General features: G+C 38.4%; 1 protein-coding gene and 1 pseudogene across 2 annotated transcripts in view; both read left to right on the top strand.

The window, feature by feature from the left end:
- The window catches only part of LOC138414220 (tigger transposable element-derived protein 1-like), a 47,736-nt pseudogene extending 46,925 nt beyond the window's left edge, over positions 1-811 (top strand).
- A 16-nt stretch (positions 812-827) lies between these two features.
- Positions 828-25,191, top strand: part of ZDHHC17 (zinc finger DHHC-type palmitoyltransferase 17) — a 136,006-nt gene continuing 111,642 nt past the window's right edge. The window contains exon 1 of one of the 2 annotated variants that reach the window (XM_060025290.1): positions 828-920. In XM_060025290.1, coding sequence (XP_059881273.1) covers positions 828-920 — 93 coding nt within the window. The remainder of the gene's footprint in view (positions 921-25,191) is intronic. The other variant, XM_060025291.1, reaches the window with a different exon arrangement.

The following is a 25,191-nucleotide window of genomic DNA, read 5'->3' on the forward strand; positions in this document are numbered from 1 at the left end:
AAATGATTTCAGTTCTGAATTCCTGGATTACATTAAAATGTAGCAGATGGGGGCGTGCGGGCTTTGAGGGCGTACATTCTTAACGTGGTTACTCTTAATTCAAGACCAATGAGGGCAGGTTGCGATCATTTTTAACAGGCTTCTCCAGGAGGAAATCCCAAGCTTTATCCGTGTTTTCCCGGGCGCCCCCCGGAGGCATAAATTGCGGGATGACCTTTTTGAATGCGGAGAAAGGGGTGCGTGTTTCGTCTTCTGGAGCGATGCACATCTGGATTCAAGCCTGAGAGCCCAAAACCTAGTACCTGGAGCGAAGTGATGGTTCCACTCCGGGTCTCTGAGAAGCGGTCCCGGGGGTCTCGTATCGGGACAGTGGGGTTTGCGGGCTTGGCCGCCCCGACTGCCGGGGATCCCGAATCTCGGCTGCGCCTCTCCGGAGCCCTGCTTTCGTTCCCGTGCCGCCGCTTGGTTTCTCACGTTAACTACCCGGTTGCCCAGCAGCCGCCTCCCCGGGGTAGCCAGAGGCGCACAGCTGCCTGGGGCGCGGGCCCGCTTGCGAGTGGCAGCGCCCACGCCCAGAGCCTTCCGCCCGCCTGCCCCGGCGCAGTGCAGCAGAGCGCGCTCCCGCTCGGGCCGGGCCGGGCCGGCACGCGCGCACGCGCGCAGGGACCCGTGCTCCCCGAGGGGGGAGGGGGCAGAGGGGGCGTCACGGGGGGAAGGGAAGGAGGAGGAGGAGGCGGCCGCGTTGCCTCCGGCGGGGCTCGAGCTCGCCCTCGCGCTCGCCCTCCGCCTTGCCCGAACCCTGCGAGGGTGAAACGCTTTCTCCCGGCATGCAGCGGGAGGAGGGATTTAACACCAAGATGGCGGACGGCCCGGATGAGTACGAGACCGAAGCGGGCTGCGTGCCCCTTCTCCATCCAGAGGTGAGAAACGGCGCCGAGCCCATTCCTAGCCCTTCGATCCTCCAATCTTTCTCCCCCGGACTCGCAGGGGGCGGTGGCCTGCGTGTTCGGGGTAGTGGAACACGCGGAAGTTGGGGAGGGCGGGGAGGCAAATCCAGGCCCGAGCGCGGCTGTGAGCGGATAACGGGGGAGGAGATAGCGGGGCGGGCCCGGCCGGGGCGGGCTCTGGGACGCCGTCCCTGGCTGTGCCTGGAGGACAGAGGTGGAGATGTTGACGGTTCTACTCTGTCGCCGCGCTACTCGCGGGTGCAGTGGCGGCGGGGGCCTGGTGCTTGTTTGGAACCGCATGATAAGCTCTAGTCCTGCTCCAAGCCTCTCGGGGCGAGAAGGAAGCGCGTCTGGTTTTGATTTCTTCTCATTTCCTTCGCCAGAGTGAATGACGGTTATCTGTTTCTCCCATTTGGCTCACTGTGGGGGAGTGTAGGGGACGAACACAGTTTTTTGGCCAAAGTGATGTCCTTCCCGTGATGCAGTAGGCAGCACCTCGGGGCCCCTTGTGTCGGATGTCCTTCTTTGAGCGTTTGTCCTTAAGCGATTAAAAAGAGAGGTCAAAACTTTTGGGAATAGACCCACGCTCACATTAGCTTGTCAAAGTACCGTGTTTTTTCGGGGGGGGGGGCCGGGAGCCAGAGGAGGACAGTGCAACACGTTTCCCATCACATGAGTATCTTCACCTGTAAGTAAACAGTGCCCCTCTCCAAGATCAGTAGCATTCTGTTAGTTTGTAGCTGAGCTAGTGTTAGTTCAGGCCTGGAAGCAATTCTTGATGCATTCCGGTTTTTAATGATCCACAGTGATGTGCGGAGGGCAGCAGCAAAGCTTGCTGAAGAACTCCTGTAGTTTTTATGAGCTTAAGGGTTGAAGACAATCTTTGTGTTGTAGGGTGAACAAACATGGAAGTCTCTACCTGGTTATCTTGCATTAGAATGATTCTGTTTATTTCTGGAGTTGGGATTATAGCATGCTTATATTACTTAGTATAATATAAATACAAGCACTTACCCATGTTATATGTTAATACTCATCACCTTCTCATTCATCACTTTGACTTATCAAAAACAGTGGCACAGTTCCTTAGGAATATACCTGGGCCACTCTCAATGAAAAGGCTACTTTGGATTTCTGACAAACAGAGTTCTACAGTAAAACTAAACTTTTTTTTTTTTCTTGACCAAAGTGGTAAAAAAAAATTCTCAGAATTGGCATCGGAGACATCTCTCTTTTAGTTCACACTTTAGGCCCTAAAAATATATCAAGAAATAGACAAAGTTTTCAGATGATGCATTGAAAATGTTGCTAAGGAATATTTCTATTCATCTACTCCTGTGAAAGTATTTTAAATACTTAAATATTGATTCTATAACATAAATCTTCTCTCTTCGTAAACCTTTGCTTTGTGAAATAGTTCATTGTTTGGTACTTTAGGAATAATTTCAACAGGCAACAAATCCAGAAATTGCTTGGTATAATGTAATGGCCTGTAGGCTTGGAATTTAGAGACCAGTCTTCAGGTTGCCATTTCATAGACTATTACTAGAAAATCAACTTCCTCATCATTGAAAGTGGAAGTTGAAGTAGATGATATCTACCATTCCTTTTTGCTTGACAAACACAAGGTCCACTTAGTTTAGGTGTTTTGAGTCTTAAGCTCATAACTACCAGGCCTAAGGTCTTTCTGAATTTTTGCTGTGGTTAGTTTTGCATTCACACCTGGTACAGACCTGGTATAGTTCTGCTGCTTTCTTGCTGTGCATTCTTGGGCAAGCTACTTCCCTGAGTTTTGGCTTCATGATTTGTAATAATGGGATGAAATAATAATAACTAATAAGCTAAGGATTAAGTGAGGTAATATATTCATTTTTGTTGTTAAAGTAAGTGGTGTCTTCCTACTCCCTTGGAAAGAAACCTAGCAAACCTTTTTTGCGTTGGTGAGCAAATAATAGTACCTTTTACTCGTTTTTGGAGAGAACATAGACTTTTGGTCAAACTTGGGTTCCAATTCTGGATTTGTAGTAATTAGCCAAGTAACCTGAGACAGGTTCTTAATCTCTTAAAGCCTCAATTTGTTCATCAGAAAATGGAGATGCTGCCTAGTTCACTTGGCTTTAAGGGATTAGGTGAGACTCTTTGTTGAGGTTTAAGAACTGGCACATTGTAGGTGCTCAGTTAATGTTACTCCTTTCTCCACCAAAAGGAGGGCGGTGTTATATATTTATTTTGATTTTGATGACTGGTGTAGAAACTTGTGTGGGTTTTAATTTAGTGGAATAGGATCTTGTAGGAACAAGTTTATTTTACTTTTTATGTTCAAATTTAACATTGTGTCACAAAAATAGTTTCTCACTATTTGTTGAATAGATGAATTATTTGTGGGATAAAGAAATTAGCTATCCTTAAATCTCCTGTTAGTATGCAGACTGCTCACAGTTAAAACCTTTCTTAGGGAATTATGTAATTAGATTAACAACAAACCCTTCTTTTTAGAGATATTTGCTATGAGAGAACCTTACTTTTCAATTAATTAAATAATCCATTCATTTAGTCAGTCACTTAAACATTTGTTTATCTTGAGACTTCAGTATATTTGTGGTAAATACAGTGAGAAACAGTATAGGATACTGGTCAAGAGCCAAGACTCTGGTGACAAATGGAGAATCTAGGTTCTGCCACTTACTATCATCATGGTCAAATTACATTTTACGCTTTTGTGAAATTAGGATAATAGTACCTACCTCTTAGAGTCGTTGTATTAACTAGAATAATGTTTGTAAAGCAGTCATCACAGACCTAGGCATGTAGACTGCCAAGCAAATGTAAAGGGCTCTGACATATAGTGAGTACTGATGCTGTTGACTTTGTTTTCTGATGAAATAAGATTGTTTTATTTTAATGGAAGAAATTAGAGGCTATTTGGAAAAAGATAAACTGATTATCAGGGGATTAGGGTGCTAATCCCAGCTCTTCCATTTTAGGCTAGCGGACATTTAAACTACACTTAGTTTCTTTGCTTTTAAGATAAAGAGGCTAGACTGGACGCTCTCTTCAGATTTCTTTAAACTCTAATGCTCTGTTGTATGTTGTGATTTTTCAAGATTGATAGGCTTGAGCATCTATCTGCTAGATGCATAGCACTGTACTAGGTTATATGGATGAAAATAGAATAAATAGAATAGCTTCTGCTCTCCAGAAGTTAATGATCCAGTTGGAAAGATATCAGAATACAAATAAGTGCTGAAATGAGAAGTGTAGCCTGTAAGTAGGTTTGGATTTCTGTTATCTAGAATGGTTAGAAGTAAAACTTCAGGAGAGATAAAGACCATATGTTGGTCTACAGGTCCAGCTGGCTTGCTGTCACCAGCCTTCCGTTTCACTCACTAGTATGTCCTCAGTAAGTCTTCTCTGCTCTTTCATAGAATGAGGCCACAATACTCCCTTCAGCCAGAGTATTATTATAAGGGCTCTCTGTCTCAGCAAGGTCTGACTCAGAGCTTTGAACTGGATTGCCTAGATTACCTGGGGCTTTCATCTCTTGCTTGCTTCCTTTTTTTCTCAATTTCAAACTACTGCTTTTCTCTAATGTCTCATTTTTTTTTTTAATGGTAACTTTTTTGCTTCACATGAAATTTGTCCATGTTCATGTCTCATTTTTTCTTTGTTTAAAATATTAAACTGAAGAACTACTACATCTCCTGTCTTTACAGATTTTACAGAATCTATTTTTTGAAACTTTTCTTCAGTGAAAGTGATTTTGCCTTTTTCCATTACTAAATTTTTTTGCCCGATTATATAGAGATACACATGTGTACAGATATATAAATTAACTCATTTGTTTTCATAAAGCAGATGGAAAGTTACTTTGAAAATTACTTTTCTTTTTCTGATAGATTGCTGGCACACTCTTTCCCTTCAAAACATGTCTTTCTGTCAGTCTTTAGGATCTGATGCCTTTTTTATTCAGCAAAAATGCTATAGTCCATATACTTGTAATTTAGATTTAAAAATACTATACCCTAAGCATAGTAACTACTGAGTCAATATATAAAAATGAAAATGCAACTAATCGGTGACCTCATGGACTGTGGCAAAGCCAAAGTTGAAAATTACTGACGTGTAGAACCAAAAAATTATATTTGATTGTGAGAAATGCCACTTTACTGTTTTGACATCTTTGTTTTGTTTCGATCCCTATTTTTATTTAATTTGTGAGACCTATCCCAAAAGTATTTATTAAGAGGGGACTGTGGAGTGGGTAAATATAAGAGGATGCAGGTTAAAAGTGAGAATGCTGGTGTTTGGCTGCTTGAGTTCAGATCCTAGTTTTGTACTTACTAGCTTTGTGACTCTGGGCAAGTTATTGAGCTGTGTTCCAATTTTCCAGACTAAAACGGGAATATAATAGCTCCTACCTCATGAAGCTGTCGTGAAGATGAAATGAGAGAATATATATAAAGTTCTGTGTCTGGCACTTAGTAACACAATACATGTTAGCTATTAATGTTATGATTAGTTATTAATACCTCAAGCAATAGTAGTATACATATATTAGATATTGAGGCAACTGTCTAGGTAGCTAAGATAACGAAAATTGGGGTTTGAGGAGAGGACAGGCAGAGTACTCTTTATTATAAGCCTTTTTTGCACTATTTAATGTTCTTAAAGATGTGTGCTTTGATATGAGGAGTGTTTGTTGAGCATCTCAGTATGGCCTTGATGCTTTGATAGGCCATAGAGTAATGAGGAATACAGCATAAGGCATTGTAAAATAACAAAAGGTGAATTGGAGGCCTTCAGATCCCTCAGGATAGATGAACGTGTGTGTGTATTTTGTTAAAAATTTAAAATGCATTGTGGACCTCCTTTCCTCTAGAGAGTATCCTAAGGGTGTGTTAGGGTAGTTAGGGTTGGTTAGTCATTTAAAGTGTCTTGATGTAGTGTGATTTTAACAGAACTCCTAACAGCCACATAATCCAGAAAGATGTTATTTCAAAATCAGGGTTATGTGAAATTCTCTTTCAAAGCATCATCTATTTCTAATATTATTTTATGATTAGATTCTATTACAGATAGGTAATTCAAGAATAAAATATCAAATAGTTTGAGCTTTGGAATTTACAAAGTTGATTCAAGGCAGTATTATATTTATAAAATATGCAAGTAAAATTCTCACCCAGTGCAATAATTATCCATTTGTAGGATGATATCTTCTGTTAAATTCTCCTTAAAATAGAGCTACAGGCAGCTAATTTAAAAGTAGAGTGAAACTTGAGCCTTCTTTAAATGAGATATTATGAAGAACTTAATTTCCTGAATTATAGACGGCTAACAGAATATTTTTGATTTTTGTCTCAAATGGTGTTGAAAATTTTCCAAATGAATTACTCTACTTTCTAGGGTTAATACATACTAAATATGATAGAATCTTTCTTTGATAACTCAGAATATTATAGTGTCCTAGGCTTATCTTTCTGATTACTGATAATTATTGTTGAGGAGATGGAAATGATAGGGCTAAATGTACCTGAAGGGGTTTCTTTGTATATATGTCAGATAACCTGTGTTTTTTATCAGTTGTTTTATACTAGGAAAAATCAAGTGAAAAATACTGTTAATTACTGATTGAGATGTTACTGTACCCTCATTCAGTTTTTTAAAATGTATGTGTGTGTGTATGTGTGTGTGTGTGTATGTGTATTATGAACTTCTGTTAATTTATGAAGGATTTAATGAAGGATGAACAAAACTGGTGACCAAAACTATTCCCATTATCATTAAAATAAATGAACGAATGAATGAATGAACAAACCCTTTTGTGAGCTGAGGAAGTTGCTTGTCGTGTTAGTTAGAATCCTTGGATTGCAGATGTCACCAACCTTTTAAAAATCTACTTGGGCAAAAAAGGGAATTTACTGGTCCACATAACCCAAACTCAGGATGGCAGGAGTGCAGTTGGACTCAAGGATAATTGGAACCTGAGCTGAGAATGTCACCAAGACAATCTTCTCTCTCCTCATCTCTGCCCTTCAGCTTCATTTTCTGCTAATGCAGAGTAGCTTCTTTCCTCTGTGTAGTGGTGACGTGGATGCCAGCGTTGATATCTCAAATCTCAGCTGACCATTAGAGAGGGACTGCTTGTCTTTCCTTATTCCACATTGGAAAGAGGCAGTGTGTCCACTCCTATGACCACAGGAGAGGATCTGAACTTTGCCAAGCCATCTTGCTTGCAGTTGGAGGAGGAACAGTTTCCTTAAAGCAGGAATGCTAGCAAGGAAACTGTTTCTGTCCTCTGTACTCTTAGTGTGAAGAACTGTTTGTTTGCTTTGTTCCAGTCTTCTAGTTTTTTACGTACTTTGAGATGCTGTAATTACACTGCACTCATTGTTAACAGTAAATATTCTAGTTGAGCTACTGAATAGCATGCTGCATGAATAATCTAGACCAAGATTGGGAAACTTCCTCTGTAAAGGCCAGATAGTAAGAATGTTCCAGTTTGTGGGCCATGTAGTCTCTGTAGCAACTACTCAGCTCTGTGGTGGTTGTATGAAAGCAGCTGTAGACAATATGGAAATGAATGGGTGTGCTGTGTTTCAATAAAACTTTATATGTAAAGTCAGGTGCTGGGCCAGATTTGAACTGTGGACTCTATTTGCCAGCCCTGATCTAGATAATACATAGGAACTCCAAGAAATTTATTTTAAAATATATGATATTTCAGTGCATTAAATCCCATTAACCACTGGTGTGCAATAATTTCATCAGAACTAGATTTGCATGGTAGATGGGTTGGGTAAAGTAAGAATGTGTGTGTGTGTGTGTGTGTGTGTGTGTGTGTGTGTGTATTAGAACCTTATGGAGAACTTCGTTAGAATACACGTGTTTCCATATACACCTCTCACAGTTTCTAATTTAGTATTTGGGTTTGTGGTATGTATGTTTTGAAAAACTTTCAGAGGTGATTCTGATAATACCATACTTCATCCTCCCCTCTCTGATACGCACTTGATGTGTGGGAAAAGTTTTATTACTTTTTTTTTTTTTTAACACAAGGAGGAGGAAAGTAGCTAATTTTACGTTTAAGGTATGAGGCATTGTATTGTGTGCTTTTCATGTTATCTTCTCAATCTGATGGATAATCACAATGGTAATTGCTAACAGTTACCGAATTATAACTGAACTAGCCACTGTCCTAAACAGTTTTGCTTATATATTCATTCATTTAATTCTCACACCTTTCTTAATACCTTTTTTACAAATGAGAGGATTGAGGCATAGAGAGGGTAAGTAACTTGCTTGGTAAGTGGCAGAATTGAATTAGAATCCAGGTTCAAACTGCTTGAATCCAGTTGCCCATTTTGTATTGTGATAGTGATGATACAGAGTTGATTGAATAGTTAGCTGTGATGGCAAAAGTCCTCATTTATTGGAAAAAATATTTTTAATAGACTATTTTTTAGAGTAGTTTGAGGTTCACAGCAACATTGAGCAGAAAGTACAGAGAATTCCCGTATACCCTGTGTCAACAACTTGCCCCGGAGGTGGCACATTTGTTACAGTTGATGAACCTGTGTTGACACATCATTATCACCCAAAGTCTGTACTTTACCTTAGGGTTCACTTTTGGGTTTTAATATGGGTTTTGACAAAGATATAATGACATGTATCCACTATTACAGTATCATACAGAATAGTTTCACTACCCTAAAAATCCTTTGTGTTCCGCCTACTCATCCCTCCCTCTCTGCTAACTCTGGCAACCACTGATCTTTTTGCTGTCTCCATAGTTTTCCCTTTACCATAATGTCATGTACAGTTGATCTTTGAACAACACATGTTTGAACTGTGTGGATCCACTTATGCACGGATATTTTTCAGTAGTAAATACTACAGTACTATGTGCATCTTACAATCAACAGCATCTTTGATTCTGAGGCATCCTGCCTCTACATAAAGTTTAGAACGGCACTTGACACATAGAGTTAGCCATCGTCTGTTTTATAATCTTTCCTTTCTTTCTGCTGTTCAAGGTTATGAGAGAGAATTTTAACAGATTGTTAAATGTTTCTACCTTGGAGATTTTATCTCCCTTCACTGTGATTATAAATACTCATTAATCTTCATTCATAATTCTGTAACTATGATCATGAATAAATTGTAGACATTATTTTCTAAGGAAATTTTGCTTTCTGATAGAACACTTGATATAAATATCCAGATCTTACAGCTGTTTATGTAAGAAGTTAATTAACTTGATTTCATAAGTTCCCATTATTTATACTTGTTTTTTCCTTATTTGTCTCCTTTTTCCTGTGGGTAATTGTATGTTACTAAGTCCAAAAAAAGGCCACACTTGGGGAAAAAAATTGACAAACTAGAATCTAGCAGACCAAATAAAAACTTAAACTTTCTGAAATATCCTAACATGTGATTTATTTTGTATTGTTGGATAGTATATGAATTTTCAAGGTATCAGAAATTTAAATTCCAGCATGGGCTTTTGGCTTTTAAAAGAAAGTAGCACGGAATTATTGTCAAAAAAATTTAAATAGTACAGAAGGCTATGTATTAGAAGGTAAAAGCATATATAAATGTATATTTCATATACACGCTTATATACATTTATTTCCTTGTTTTTGTCACATAAATGGTATCATACAATGTTATACAATTTACATTTTTTCTGAATACACTTTGGCCATAGTTTCATCTTAGCGTATGATGATCTTTCCCGTTCTTTGTAATGTCTAGACCTGCCTTGTCCAATATGGTAGCCACCAATGACATGTGGCTATTTAAATTTAAATTGATTAAAATGAATAAAATAAAAAATTGAGTTTTCAGTCATATTAGTCACATTTTAAGTGTTTATTAGCCATGTGTGGCTAGTGACTACTGTTTTAGACAGCACAGAAATATAGAATATATCAGTAATTGCAGAAAGTTATGGGATAACACTGGTCTGGACAGTTTTTAAAAAATTTATGTCTTTTAAAAGTATTTTTTACTACATAACTATTTTTATTGAGACATATTGTGTTTATAAGTTGCACATATTTTAAATGTTTAAGTTGATGACTTTCTTTGAATTAAAATCTTTTATATGGAGATAATTGTAGATTCTCATGTAGTTGTAAGAAAAAATGCAGAGAGATCCTGTGTACCCTTTACCCATATTTTCCCAATGGTAACACCTTGCAAAATTATAATACCACATCCAGGAGATTGATATTGAATCAGTGAAGTTACAGAATATTTCTATCACCACAGAGATCTTTCATATTGCCTTTGTATACCCATACCAATCTATTCTCCCATTTCTATAATTTTGTAATTTTAAGAATGTTATTTAACTGGAATCATGTTGAGTGTATCCCTGTGGGACTGGCTTTTTTTCATTCAGCATAATACTTTGGAGATTCATCCAGGTGTTAGCATGTATCAGTAGTTCATTCCTTATTATTACTAGGTAGTACGTTGGATGTACCACAGTTTATTTAACTATTTACCCATTGATGGACATCTGTGTTGTTTCCGATTCTTGGTTATTATAAATAAAGCTGCTTTAAATATTTGTGTAAAGGTCTTTGTGTAAACATAAGTTTTCGTTTCTGTAGGATAAATGCCCAGGAGTGCAGTTAGTGGGTCATATGATAGTTGTGTGTTAATATTTTTAAGAAACTATCAAGCTGTTTTCTGGAGTGGCTGTACATTTTACTTTACAACCAGCTGTATATGAGTAATCTGATCTCTCTGCATCTCCTTAGCCCATTTTAATAGGTATGTGATGATAAGTCATTGTGTTATTAATTTACATTTCCCTAATGGCTAATGATGCTGACTTTGTTTTCATGTGTTTATTTGCCATCTATATATCCTCCTGGGTTAAATGTCTCTTTGTGTCTGTATTAGTTTGCCAGGGCTGCCATAACAAAAGACCACATATGGAGTGGCTTAAATAATGGAAATTTATTTTCTCACAGTTCTGGAGGCTAGGAATCCAAGAACAACGTGATGGCAGGTTTGGTTTCTTCTGAGGTCTTACTCTGCTTAACAGATGGCAGCCCTCTTGCTGTGTCCTCAACATGGTTTTTCCATTGTGTATATGCATCTCTAGTGTCTGTGTGTCCAAATTTTCTCTTCCTCTAAGGACACCAGTCACACTGGATTAGGGCCCACCCTGATGACTTCATTTTAACTTGATTCCCTCTGTAAAGGGCCTAGCTCCAAATACGTTCACATTCTGAGGTACTAGAAGTTAGGGCTTCAACAGATGGATTTGGGGGGACACAATTCAGCCCATAACAGTATCTTTTGCCAACTTTAAAAAAATGGATTGTTAATTTTACTGTTGAGTTTTGAGAAGTTTCTGTTTTCATTTTTGTTTTTAATACCCTAGACACTAGTCTTTTGTTGTGGTTTGCAAATATTTTCTCCCAGTCTGTAGCTTGTCTGTTCATCCTCATAACAGGGTCTTTCTCAGAGCATAAATTTAAATTTTGATGAATTTCAGTTTATAAATTTTTTCTTTTATGGATTGTGCTTTTTATGTCAAGTTTAAGATCTCTTTGCCTAGCTATAGATCCAAGAGTTTTTTTGCCTTTTTCTTTTTTAAACAGTTTATGGTTTTACATGTAACATTTAAGTTTAAGTTCAGGATCAGTTTTGAATTACTTTTTGTATAAATTGTGAGAATTAGGTTGAACTTCATTTTTTCTCCCCCTTTAAATGTCCAACTACTCCAGCACTATTTGTTGAAAAGCTTATCGTTCCTCCATTGAATTGCTTTTACATGTTGTCAAAATCAGGTGAGCATATTTGTATGTTTTTATTTCTGGGTTCTATCTTCTGTTTCATTGATCTGTGTGTCTGTCTCTCAGCCAGTACGACACAATCTTGATTGTTGGAGCTATATAATAGGTCTTGAAATTGAGTAGACTCCTTCCTACAATTCTTTTTTTTTTAAATTATTTTGCCTGTTTTAGTTGCTTTCGCATATAAATTTTATTTATTTTTAGTGTTTATTTAAAATAATATTTTTATTGGAGTATAACTGCTTTACAATGTTGTGTTAGTTTTTGCTGTACAATAAAGTGAATCAGCTGTATGTATACCTATATCCCCTCCCTCTTGGACCTCTCTCCCACCCCCCACCCCACCCATCTAGGTCGTCAGAGAGCACCGAGGTGAGCTTCCTGTGCTTTATAGCATGTTCCCACTAGCTATCTATTTTACACATGGTAGTGTATATATGCAGTCCTAATCTCCCAATTCGTCCCACACTCCCTTTCCTCCCCGTGTCCACATGTCCGTTCTCTACCTCTGTGTCTCTATTCCTGCCCTGCAAATAGGTTCATCTGTACCATTTTTCTAGACTCCACATATATGTGTTAATATATGATACTTATTTTTCTCTTTCTGGCTTACTTCACTCTGTATGATAAACTCTAGGTCCATCCACATCTCTACAAATGACCCAATTTCATTTCTTTTTATGGCTGAGTAATATTCCATTGTATATATGTACCACATCTTCTTTATCCATTCATCTGTCATTGGATATTTAGGTTGTTTTCATGTCCTGGCTATTGTAAATAGTGCTGCAATGAACATTGGGGTACATATGTCCTTTTGAGTTATGGTTTTCTCAGGGTATATGCCCAGTAGTGGGATTGCTGGGTCATATGGTAGTTCTCTTTTTAGTTTTTTAAGGAACCTCCATACTGTTCTCCATAGTGGCTGTATCAATTTACATTCCCATCAACAGTACAAGAGGGTTCTCTTTTCTTCACATCCTCACCAGCATTTATTGTTTGTAGATCTTTTGATGATGGCCCTTCTGACTGGTGTGAGGTGATACCTCATGGTAGTTTTCATTTCCATTTCTCTAATAATTAGTGATGTTGAGCATCCATTTATATGCCCCTTGGCCATTTGTCTGTCCTCCTTGGAGAGATGTCTGTTTAGGTCTTCCACCCATTTTGTTTTAAAATAAATTTATTTATTTTATTAATTTATTTTTGGCTGCATTGCGTCTTTGTTGCTGTGCACGGGCTTTCTCTAGTTATGGTGAGTGGGGGCTACTCTTTGTTGCAGTGTGCGGGCTTCTCATTGCGGTGGCTTCTCTTGTGGAGCTCGGGCTCTAGGAGCACAGGCTTCACTAGTTGTGGCACACAGGCTCAGTAGTTGTGGCTTGCAGGCTCTACAGTGCAGGCTCAGTAGTTGTGGTGCATGGGCTTAGTTGCTCTGCAGCATGTGGGATCTTCCCAGACCAGAGCTTGAACCTGTGTCCCCTGCATTGGCAGGCAGATTCTTAACCACTGTGCCACCAGGGAAGCCCTGCCCATTTTTTGATTGGGTTGTTTTTTCTGACATTGAGCTCCATGAGCTGTTTGTATATTTTGGAGATTAATCCTTTGTCTGTTGCTTCGTTTGCAAATATTTTCTCCCATTCTGAGGGTTGTCTTTTCATCTTGTTTATGGTTTCCTTTGCTGTGCAAAAGCTTTTAAGTTTCATTGGGTTTCATTTGTTTATTTTTGTTTTTATTTTCATTACTGTAGGAGGTGGGTCAAAAAAGATCTTGCTGTGGTCTATGTCAAAGAGTGTTTTTCCTATGTTTTCCTCTAAGAGTTTTATAGTATCCATTCTTACATTTAGGTCTTTAATCCATTTTGAGTTTATTTTTGTGTATGGTGTTAGGGAGTGTTCTAATTTCATTCTTTTACATGTAGCTGTCTAGTGTTCCCAGCACCACTTATTGAAGAGGCTGTCTTTTCTCCATTTTATGTTCTTGCCTCCTTTGTCATAAATTAGGTGACCATATGTACATGGGTTTACCTCTGGGCTTTCTGTCCTGTACCATTGATCTATATTGCTGTTGTTGTGCCAGTACCATACTGTCTTGATTATTGTAGCTTTGTAGTATAGTTTGAAGTCAGGGAGCCTGATTCCTCCAGCTCCATTTTTCTTTCTCAAGATTGCTTTGGCTATTCAGGGTCCTTTGTGTTTCCATACAAATTGTAAAATTTTTTGTTCTCCTTCTGTGAAGAATGCAATTGTCAATTTGATAGAGATTGCATTGACTCTGTAGATTGCTTAGGATAGTATAGTCATTTTCACAGTATTGATTCTTCCATTCCAAGAACATGGTATATCTTTCCATCTCTTTGTGTCATCTTTGACTTCTTTCATCAGGGTTTTATAGTTTTCGGAGTACAGGTCTTTTGCCTCCTTACGTAGGCTTAGTCTAGGTATTTTACTCTTTTTGTTGCAGTGGTAAAGGGGATTGTTTCCCTAATTTCTCTTTCTGATCTTTCGTTGTTAGTGTATAGGAATGTAAGAGATTTCTGTGCATTAATTTTGTATCCTGTAACTTTACCAGATTCATTGATTAGCTCTAGTAGTTTTCTGGTGGCATCTTTAGGATATTGTGTGTATAGTATCATTTCATCTGCAAACAGTGACAGATTTACTTCTTCTTTTCCAATTTGTATTCCTTTTATTTTTTTCTTCTCTGATTGCCATGGCTAGGACTTCCAAACTATGTTGAATAAGAGTGACGAGAGTGGACATCCTTGTCTTGTTCCTGATCTTAGAGGAAATGCTTTCAGTTTTTTCACCATTGAGAATGATGTTTGCTGTGGGTTTGTCATGTATGGCCTTTATTATGTTGAGGTAGGTTCCCTCTATGCCCACTTTCTGGAGAGTTTTTATCATAAATGGGTGTTGAATTTGTCAGAAGCTTTTTCTGCATCTATTGAGATGATCATATGGTTTTTATTCTTCAATTTGTTAATGTGGTGTATCACATTAATTGATTTGTGTATACTGAAGAATCCATCCATTCCTGGGACAAATCCCACTTGATCATGGTGTATAATCTTTTCAATGTGTTGTTGGATTCTGTTTGCTTGTATTTTGTTGAGGAATTTTGGGTCTATGTTCATCATTGATATCAGTCTTTAATTTTCTTTTTTTTTTAAATCTTTTTTGGAGTATAATTGCTTTACAATGGTGTGTTAGTTTCTGCTTTATAACAAAGTGAATCAGTTATACATATGTTCCCATATCTCTTCCCTCTTGCATCTCCCTCCCTCCCACCCTCCCTATCCCACCCCTCTAGGTGGTCACAAACCACCTAGCTGATCTCCCTGTGCTATGTGGCTACTTCCCACTAGCTATCTATTTTATGTTTGGTAGTGTATATATGTCCATGCCACTCTTTCACTTTGTCACAGCTTACCCTTCCCCCTCCCCATATCCTCAAGTCCATGCTCTAGTAGGTCTGTATCTTTTTTTTTTTTTTTTAGGTCTGTATCTTTATTCCTGTCTTAACCCTAGGTTCTTCATGACCTTTTTTTTTTTTCTTAGATTCCATATGTATGTGTTAGCATACGGTATTTGTTTTTCTCTTTCTGACTTACTTCACTCTGTATGACAGACCCCAGGTCCATCCACCTCACTACAAATAACTCAATTTCCTTTCTTTTTCTGGCTGAGTAATATTCCATTGTATATATGTGCCACATCTTCTTTATCCATTCATCCGATGATGGGCACTTAGGTTGTTTCCATCTTCGGGCTATTGTATATAGAGCTGCAATGAACATTTTGGTACATGACTCTTTTTGAATTATGGTTTTCTCAGGGTATATGCCCAGTAGTGGTATTGCTGGGTTGTATGGTAGTTCTATTTGTAGTTTTTTAAGGAACCTCCATACTGTTCTTCATAGTTGCTGTATCAATTTACATTCCCACCAACAGTGCAAGAGTGTTCCCTTTTCTCCACACCCTCTCCAACATTTATTGTTTCTAGATTTTTTGATGATGGCCATTCTGACCGGTGTGAGATGATATCTCATTGTAGTTTTGATTTGCATTTCTCTAATGATTAATGATGTTGAGCATTCTTTCATGTGTTTGTTGGCAATCTGTATATCTTCTTTGGAGAAATGTCTATTTAGGTCTTCAGCCCATTTTTGGATTGGGTTGTTTGTTTTTTTGTTATTGAGCTGCATGAGCTGCTTGTAAATTTTGGAGATTAATCCTTTGTCAGTTGCTTCATTTGCAAATATTTTCTCCCATTCTGAGGGTTGTCTCGTGGTCTTTTTTTTTTCTTAACATCTTTATTGGGGTATAATTGCTTCACAATGGTGTGTTAGTTTCTGCTTTATAACAAAGTGAATCAGTTATACATATACATATGTTCCCATATCTCTTCCCTCTTGTGTCTCCCTCCTTCCCACCCTCCCTATCCCACCCCTCCAGGTGGTCACAAAGCACAGAGCGATCTCCTTGTGCTATGCGGCTGCTTCCCATTAGCTATCTACCTTACATTTGGTAGTGTATATATGTCCATGCCTCTTTCTCGCTTTGTCACAGCTCACCCTTTCCCCTCCCCATATCCTCAAGTCCGTTCTCTAGTAGGTCTGTGTCTTTATTCCTGTCTTACCCCTAGGTTCTTCATGAGATTTTTTTTTCTTAAATTCCATATATATGTGTTAGCATATGGTATTTTTCTTTCTCTTTCTGACTTACTTTACTCTGTATGACAGACTCTAGGTCTATCCACCTCATTACAAATAGCTCAATTTCGTTTCTTTTTATGGCTGAGTAATATTCCATTGTATATATGTGCCACATCTTCTTTATCCATTCATCTGATGATGGGCACTTAGGTTGTTTCCATCTCCGGGCTATTGTAAATAGAGCTGCAATGAACATTTTGGTACATGACTCTTTTTGAATTATGGTTTTCTCAGGGTGCATGCCCAGTATTGGGATTGCTGGTTCATATGGTAGTCCTATTTGTAGTTTTTTAAGGAACCTCCATACTGTTCTCCATAGTGGCTGTACCAATTCACATTCCCACCAACAGTGCAGGAGTGTTCCCTTTTCTCCACACCTTCTCCAGCGTTTATTGTTTCTAGATTTTTTGATGATGCCCATTCTGACTGGTGTGAGATGATATCTCATTGTAGTTTTGATTTGCATTTCTCTAATAATTAATGATGTTGAGCATTCTTTCATGTGTTTGTTGGCAGTCTGTATATCTTCTTTGGAGAAATGTCTATTTAGGTCTTCAGCCCATTTTTGGATTGAGTTGTTTGTTTTTTTGTTACTGAGCTGCATGAGCTGCTTGTAAATTTTGGAAATTAATCCTTTGTCAGTTGCTTCATTTGCAAATATTTTCTCCCATTCTAACAGTTGTCTTTTGGTCTTGTTTATGGTTTCCTTTGCTGTGAAAAAGCTTTGAAGTTTCATTAGTTCCCATTTGTTTATTTTTGTTTTTATTTCCATTTCTCTAGGAGGTGGGTCCAAAAGGATCTTGCTGTGATTTACGTCATAGAGTGTTCTGCTTATGTTTTCCTCTAAGAGTTTGATAGTGTCTGTACTTACATTTAGGTCTTTAATCCATTTTGAGCTTATTTTTATGTATGGTGTTAGGGAGTGTTCATGTACCTGTCGACTTACTGAAGAGGCTGTCTTTTTTCCACTGTATATTCCTGCCTCCTTTATCAAAGATAAGGGGACCATACGTGCATGGGTTTATATCTGGGCTTTCTGTCGTGTTCCATTGATCTATATATCTGTTTTTGTGCCAGTACCATACTGTCTTGATTACTGTAGCTTTGTAGTAGAGTCTGAAGTCAGGGAGCCTGATTCCTCCAGCTCCATTTTTCATTCTCAAAATTGCTTTGGTTATTCGGGGTCTTTTGTGTCTCCATACAAATTGTGAAATTTTTTGTTCTTGTTCTGTGAAAAATGCCAGTGGTAGTTTGATAGGGATTGCACTGAATCTGTAGATTGCTTTGGGTAGTATAGTCATTTTCACAATGTTGATTCTTGCAATCCAAGAACATGGTATATTTCTCCATCTATTTGTATCATCATTAATTTCTTTCATCAGTGTCATAATTTTCTGCATACTGGTCTCTTGTCTCCTTAGGTAGGTTTATTCCTAGATACTTTATTCTTCTTGTTGCAATGGTAAATGGGAGTGTTTTCTTAATTTGTCTTTCAGAATTTTCATCACTAGTGTGTAAGAATGCCAGAGATTTCTGTGCATTAATTTTGTATCCTGCTACTTTACCAAATTCATGGATTAGCTCTAGTAGTTTTCTGGTAGCATCTTTAGGATTCTCTATGTATAGTATCATGTCATCTGCACACAGTGACAGTTTTACTTCTTTTCCGATTTGGATTCCTGTTATTTCTTTTTCTTCTCTGATTGCTGTGGCTAAAACTTCCAAAACTGTGTTGAATAAGAGTGGTGAGAGTGGAGAACCTTGTCTTGTTCCTGATCTTAGTGGGAATGGTTTCAGTTTTTCACCATTGAGGACGATGTTGGCTGTGGGTTTGTCATATATGGCCTATATTATGTTGCGGAAAGTTCCCTCTATGCCTACTTTCTGCAGGGTTTTTATCATAATGGGTGTTGAATTTTGTCGAAAGCTTTTTCTGCATCTATTGAGATGATCATATGGTTTTTCTCCTTCAGTTTGTTAGCATAGTGTATCACTTTGATTTATTTGCGTATATTGAAGAATCCTTGCATTCCTGGAATAAACCCCACTTGATCATGGTGTATGAGCCTTTTAGTGTGCTGTTGGATTCTGTTTGCTAGTATTTGGTTGAGGATTTTTGCATCTATATTCATCAGTGATATTGGCCTGTAGTTTTCTTTCTTTGTGACTTCTTTTTCTGGTTTTGGTATTAGGGTGATGGTGGCCTCGTAGAATGAGTTTGGGAGTGTTCCTCCCTCTGCTATATTTTGGAAGAGTTTGAGAAGGATAGGTGTTAGCTCTTCTCTAAGTGTTTGATAGAATTCGCCTGTGAAGCCATGTGGTCCTGGGTTTTTGTTTGTTGGAAGATTTTTAATCACAGTTTCATTTTCAGTGCTTGTGATTGGGCTCTTCATATTTTCTATTTCTTCCTGGTTCAATCTTGGCAGGTTGTGCATTTCTAAGAATTTGTTGATTTCTTCCAGGTTGTCCATTTTATTGGCATAGGGTTGCTTGTAGTAATCTCTCATGATCCTTTGTATTTCTGCAGTGTCAGTTGTTACTTCTCCTTTTTCATTTCTAATTCTATTGATTTGAGTCTTCTCCCGTTTTTTCTTGATGAGTCTGGCTAATGGTTTATCAATTTTGTTTATCTTCTCAAAGAACCAGCTTTTAGTTTTATTGATCTTTGCTATCGTTTCCTTCATTTCTTTTTCACTTATTTCTATTCTGATCTGTATGATATGTTTCCTTCTGCTAAGTTTGGGGTTTTTTTGTTCTTCTTTCTCTAATTGCTTTCGGTGCAAGGTTAGGTTGTTTATTTGAGATGTTTCTTGTTTCTTAAGGTAGGATTGTATTCCTATAAACTTCCCTCTTAGAACTGCTTTTGCTGCATCCTATAGGTTTTGGGTCGTCGTGTCTCATTTGTTATTTGTTTCTAGGTATTTTTTGATTTCCTCTTTGATTTCTTCAGTGATCACTTCATTATTAAGTAGTGTATTGTTTAGCCTCCATGTGTTTGCATTTTTTATAGATCTTTTCCTGTAATTGATATCTAGTCTCATAGTGTTGTGGTCGGAAAAGATACTTGATACAATTTCAATTTTCTTAAATTTACCAAGGCTTGATTTGTGACCCAAGATATGATCTATCCTGGAGAATGTTCCATGAGCACTTGAGAAAAATGTGTATTCTGTTGTTTTTGGATGGAATATCCTATAAATATCAATTAAGTTTATCTTGTTTAATGTATTATTTAAAGCTTGTGTTTCCTTATTTATTTTCATTTTGGATGATCTGTCCATTGGTGAAAGTGAGGTGTTAAAGTCCCCTACTATGATCGTGTTACTGTCGAGTTCCCCTTTTATGGCTGTTAGCATTTGCCTTATGTATTGAGGTGCTCTTATGTTGGGTGCATAAATATTTACAATTGTTATATCTTCTTCTTGGATCAATCTCTTGATCATTATGTAGTGTTTCTTTGTCTCTTGTAATCGTCTCTATTTTAAAGTCTATTTTGTCTGATATGAGAATTGCTACTCCAGCTTTCTTTTGATTTTCATTTGCATGGAATATCTTTTTCCATCCCCTCACTTTCAGTCTGTATGTGTCCCTAGGTCTGAAGTGGGTCTCTTATAGACAGCATATGGATCTTGTTTTTGTATACATTCAGCCAGTCTGTGTCTTTTGGGGGGAGCATTTAATCCATTTACATTTAAGGTAATTATCGATATGTATGTTCCTATTCCCATTTTCTTAATTGTTTGGGGTTTGTTATTGTAGGTCTTTTCCTTCTCTTGTGTTTCTTGCCTAGAGAAGTTCCTTTAGCATTTATTGTAAAGCTGGTTTGGTGGTGCTGAACTCCCAGCTTTTCCTTGTTTGTAAAGGTTTTAATTTCTCCATCAAATCTGAATGAGATCCCTGCTGGGTAGAGTAATCTTGGTTGTAGGTTTTTCCCCTTCATCACTTTAAATATGTCCTGACACTGCCTTCTGGCTTGCAGTGTTTCTGCTGAAAGATCAGCTGTTAACCTTATGGGGATTCCCTTGTGTGTTATTTGTTGTTTTTCTCTTGCTGCTTTTAATATGTTTTCTTTGTATTTAATTTTTGATAGTTTGATTAATATGTGTCTTGGCGTGTTTCTCCTTGGATTTATCCTGTATGGGACTCTTATGCTTCCTGGACTTTATTAACTATTTCCTTTCTCATATTAGGGAAGTTTTCAACTATAATCTCTTCAAATATTTTCTCAGTCCCTTTCTTTTTCTCTTCTTCTTCTGGGACCCCTATAATTCGAATGTTGGTGCGTTTAATGTTGTCCCAGAGGTCTCTGAGACTGTCCTTAGTTCTTTTCATTCTTTTTTCTTTATTCTGCTGTTCAGTAATTATTTCCACTATTTTATCTTCCAGGTCACTTATCCGTTCTTCTGCCTCAGTTATTCTGCTATTGATCCCTTCTAGAGTATTTTTAATTTCATTTATTGTGTTGTTCATCATTGCTTCTTTCCTCTTTAGTTCTTCTAGGTCCTTGTTAAATGTTTCTTGCATTTTCTCTATTCTATTTCCAAGATTTTGGATCATCTTTACTATCATTATTCTGAATTCTCTTTCAGGTAGACTGTCTGTTTCCTCTTCATTTGTTAGGTCTGGTGGGTTTTAACTTGCTCCTTTATCTGCTGTGTGTTTTTCTGTCTTTTCATTTTGCTTATCTTACTGTGTTTGGGGTCTCCTTTTTGCAGGCTGCAGTTCGTAGTTCCCGTTGTTTTTGGTGTCTGTCCCCAGTGGCTAAGGTTGGTTCAGTGGGTTGTGTAGGCTTCCTGGTGGGGACTAGTGCCTGTGTTCTGGTGAATGAGGCTGGATCTTGTCTTTCTGGTGGGCAGGTGTACGTCTGATGGTGTGTTTTGGGGTGTCTGTGGCCTTATTATCATTTAGGCAGCCTCTCTGCTAATGGATGGGGCTGTGTACTTTTCTTGCTAGTTGTTTGGTATAGGGTAGATATCTAGCACTGTAGCTTGCTGGTCGTTGAGTGAAGCTGGGTCTTGGTGTTGAGATGGAGATCTCTGGGAGATTTTTGCCGTTTGATATTACGTGGAGCTGGGGCGTCTCTTGTGGACCAGTGTCCTGAAGTTGGCTCTCACCTTAGTTGCACAGCCCTGACTCCTGGCTGGAAGACCAGGAGACTGTCCTCCACATGGCTCAGAATAAAAGGGAGAAAAAATATAAAGAAAGAAAGAGAGAGAGGGGTGGGGGGAGGCAGGTAGGGAGGGAGGGAAGGAAAGGAAGGAAGGAAGGAAGAAGGAAAAAAGGAAAGAAAAAAGGATAAAAATAAAATAAAGTTATTAAAATAAAAAATAATTATTAAGAAAAAAATTTTTAAAAGTTAAAAAACAAAAAAAAAAAAAACGGACGAACAGAACCCTAGGACAAATGGTGAAAGCAAAGCTATACAGACAAGATCTCACACAGAAGCATACACATACACACTCACAAAAAGAGGAAAAGGGGAAAAAATAATCTATCTTGCTACCAAAGTCCACCTCCTTAACTTGGGATGATTTGTTGTCCATTCAGGTATTCCACAGATGCAGGGTACCTCAAGTTGATTGTGGAGCTTTAATCCGCTGGTCCTGAGGCTGCTGGGAGAGATTTCCCTTTCTCTTCTTTGTTCCCACAGCTCCCGGGGCTCAGCTTTAGATTTGGCCCCGCCTCTGCGTGTAGGTCGCCTGAGGGTGTCTGTTCTTCACTCAGACAGGACAGGGTTAAAGGAGCCGCTGATTCGGGGGCTCTGGCTCACTCAGGCCGGGGGGAGGGAGGGGCACGGAGTGCGGGGCGAGCCTGCGGCTGCAGAGGCCAGCGTGACATTGCACCAGCCTGAGGTGCGCCGTGCATTCTCCCGGGGAAGTTTTCCCTGGATCACGGGACCCTGGCAGTGGCGGGCTGCACAGGCTCCGGGGAGGGGACGTGGAGATAGTGACCTGTGCTCGCACACAGGCTTCTTGGTGGCGGCAGCAGCAGCCTTAGCGTCTCATGCCCGTCTCTAGGGTCAGCACTGATAGCCGCGGCTCCAGCCGGTCTCTGGAGCTCCTTTAAGCAGTGCTCTTAATCCCCTCTCCTCTCACACCAGGAAACAAAGCGGCAAGAAAAAGTCTCTTGTCTCTTCGGCATCTCCAGACGTTTCCCGACTCCCTCCCGGCTAGCCAGCAGTGGTGCACTAACCCCTTAAGGCTGTGTTTACTCGGCCAACTCCAGTCCTCTCCCTGGGATCTAAACTCCAAAGCCCGAGCCTCAGCTCCCAGCCCCCGCCCGTCCCCTGTAATTTTCTTTTTTTGTGATATCTTTGTCTGGTTTTGGTATCAGGGTGATGGTGGCCTCGAAGAACGAATTCGGGAGTGTTTCTCCCTCTGTAATTTTTTGGAAGAGTTTGAGGAGGATAGTGTTAGCTCTTCTCTAAATGTTTGATAGAATTTGCCTGTGAAGCCATCTGGTTCTGGACTTTTGTTTGTTGGAAGATTTTTAATTACAGTTTCAATTTCATTCCTTGTGACAGGTCTGTTTATATATTCTAATTCTTGGAAAATTGTACCTTTCCAAGAATTTGCACATTTCTTCGAGGTTGTCCATTTTATTGGCATATAGTAGCTTGTAGTAGTCTCTTATAATCCGTTTTATCTCTGTGGTGTCAGTTGTGATCTCTCCTTTTTCATTTCTAATTTTACTGATTTGCGTCCTCTCCCTTTTTTTCTTGTTAATTCTAGCTAAGGGTTTATCGATTTTGTTTATCTTCTCAAAGAACTAACTTTTACTTTTATTGATCTTTGCTATTGTTTTCTTTGTTTCTATTTCATTTACTTCTGCTCTGATCTTTATGATTTCTTTCCTACTACTGACTTTGGGTTTTCTTTGTTCTTCTTTCTCTGTTTGCTTTAGGTGTAAGATTAGATTGTTAATTTGAGATTTTTCTTGTTTCTTGAGGTGGGATCGAATTGCTATAAACTTCCCTCTTAAAACTGCTTCTGCTGCATCCCATAGGTTGTGGGTCATTTTGTATTTTTGTCATTTTTCTGTGTGTTTTTTGATTTCTTCAGTGATCTCTTGATTATTTAGTAGCACCCTGTTTAGCCTCCATGTATTTGTGTTTTTTACAGTTTTTTCCCCCTGTAATTGATTTCTAATCTCATAGCGATTATAATCTCAGAAAAGATGCTTGATATGATTTCAGTCTTCTTGAATTTTCCGAGGCTTGATTTGTGACCCAAGATGTGATCTATCCTGGAGAGTGTTCTGTGTGGACTTGAGAAGGAAGTGTATTCTGCTACTTTCAGATGGAATGTCCTATAAATATCAATTAAATATATCTGGTCCATTGTGTCATTTAAATCTTGTGTTTCTTCATTTATTTTCTGTTTGGATGATCTGTCCATTGGTGTAAGTGGGGTGTTAAAGTCCCCCACTATTATTGTGTTAATGTCAATTTCCCCTTTTATGGTTGTTAGCATTTGCCTTATGTATTGAGGTGCTCCTGTGTTGGGTGCATAAATACTTATAATTGTTATATCTTCTTGGATTGATCCCTTGATCATTATGTAGTTTAGAATAACCTTGTCTATATACAGAAAAAGTCTCGCTGGGATTTTGATAGGAATGGCATTAAACTCATCTGTCAGTGTGGGGAGAATTGACATCTTAACCATTTTTATTCTTCTAATCCATAAATATGGTATGTCTGTCTATTTATTTAGATCTTCTTTGATTTCTTTCATCAGTGTTCTGTGTTTTTTAGCATAAAAATACTGTTTATGTTTGATTATGCTTAATTTCTGTCCTCTCATGCCCACGGAAGGCATCTCTCCAGCAGTTCTCTACTCACACTCCTACCTCATCAATTTTTGACTCTACCAGATCATTTCTACTATCAGTCATTTCTCCCATCCTGAAAAAAAAATCTCAAAACCCACACCATGTTTTCCTCGATTGCACTTCTCTTCTGCCTACTGCCCTATTTCTTTGCTCTTTGTATCAAAACTCCTCAAGAGATTTGCCTGTACTTGCTGTTCCCAGTTTCTTTCCTTCCATCTTTCCTTTAATCAGTTCTAGTCTGGCATGTGCTTCTACCTTGGCAAAGCAACACGAAATCTATATTGCTGTATCCAGTGGTTAACTTGTGGTCCTCATCCTTGTTGACTTTTCAGCAGCATTGATATAGTTGATCTACCTAAATTAACTTTTTTCAATTTGCTTCTGGGAAATGCAGGTCAAAACAAGATACAATTTAGTACCCACCAGATTCCTCCAAAATTAAGTCTGGTAAATCTAAGTATAGTGAAAAACTCATACATTGCTAGTGAGAGTATAAGTTGGTACTGCCACCTTGGAAAGTATTTTAATGACAGTAAAGTAGAAGATACTCAAAATCTCTTAATCCAGAAGTTCCAATACTAGGTGCTTACCCTAGAGGAACTTTTACAGATGAGACCTGTATAAGATTGTTCATTGCAGTATGATTTATAGTAGCAAAAAAGTCTCTTAGTAGGGGAATGTATGTGGTTTATTCATGTAATGGAATACTGTCTAATAATTTCATTAAATAAACAAGAACTACATGTTTCAGCACAGGTAAATCCCCAAAAACATAATGTTAAGTGAAAAATACTAAGTATTTTAAGATACAGTTTCGTATAATAGGATGTAAAGTGGGATTTTTTTCTTGTCACCTAAGCATTTTTCTTGGAGCTCAAAA

This window comes from Delphinus delphis, chromosome 11 (assembly GCF_949987515.2).
Source record: "Delphinus delphis chromosome 11, mDelDel1.2, whole genome shotgun sequence".
NCBI classification, from domain to species: domain Eukaryota; kingdom Metazoa; phylum Chordata; class Mammalia; order Artiodactyla; family Delphinidae; genus Delphinus; species Delphinus delphis.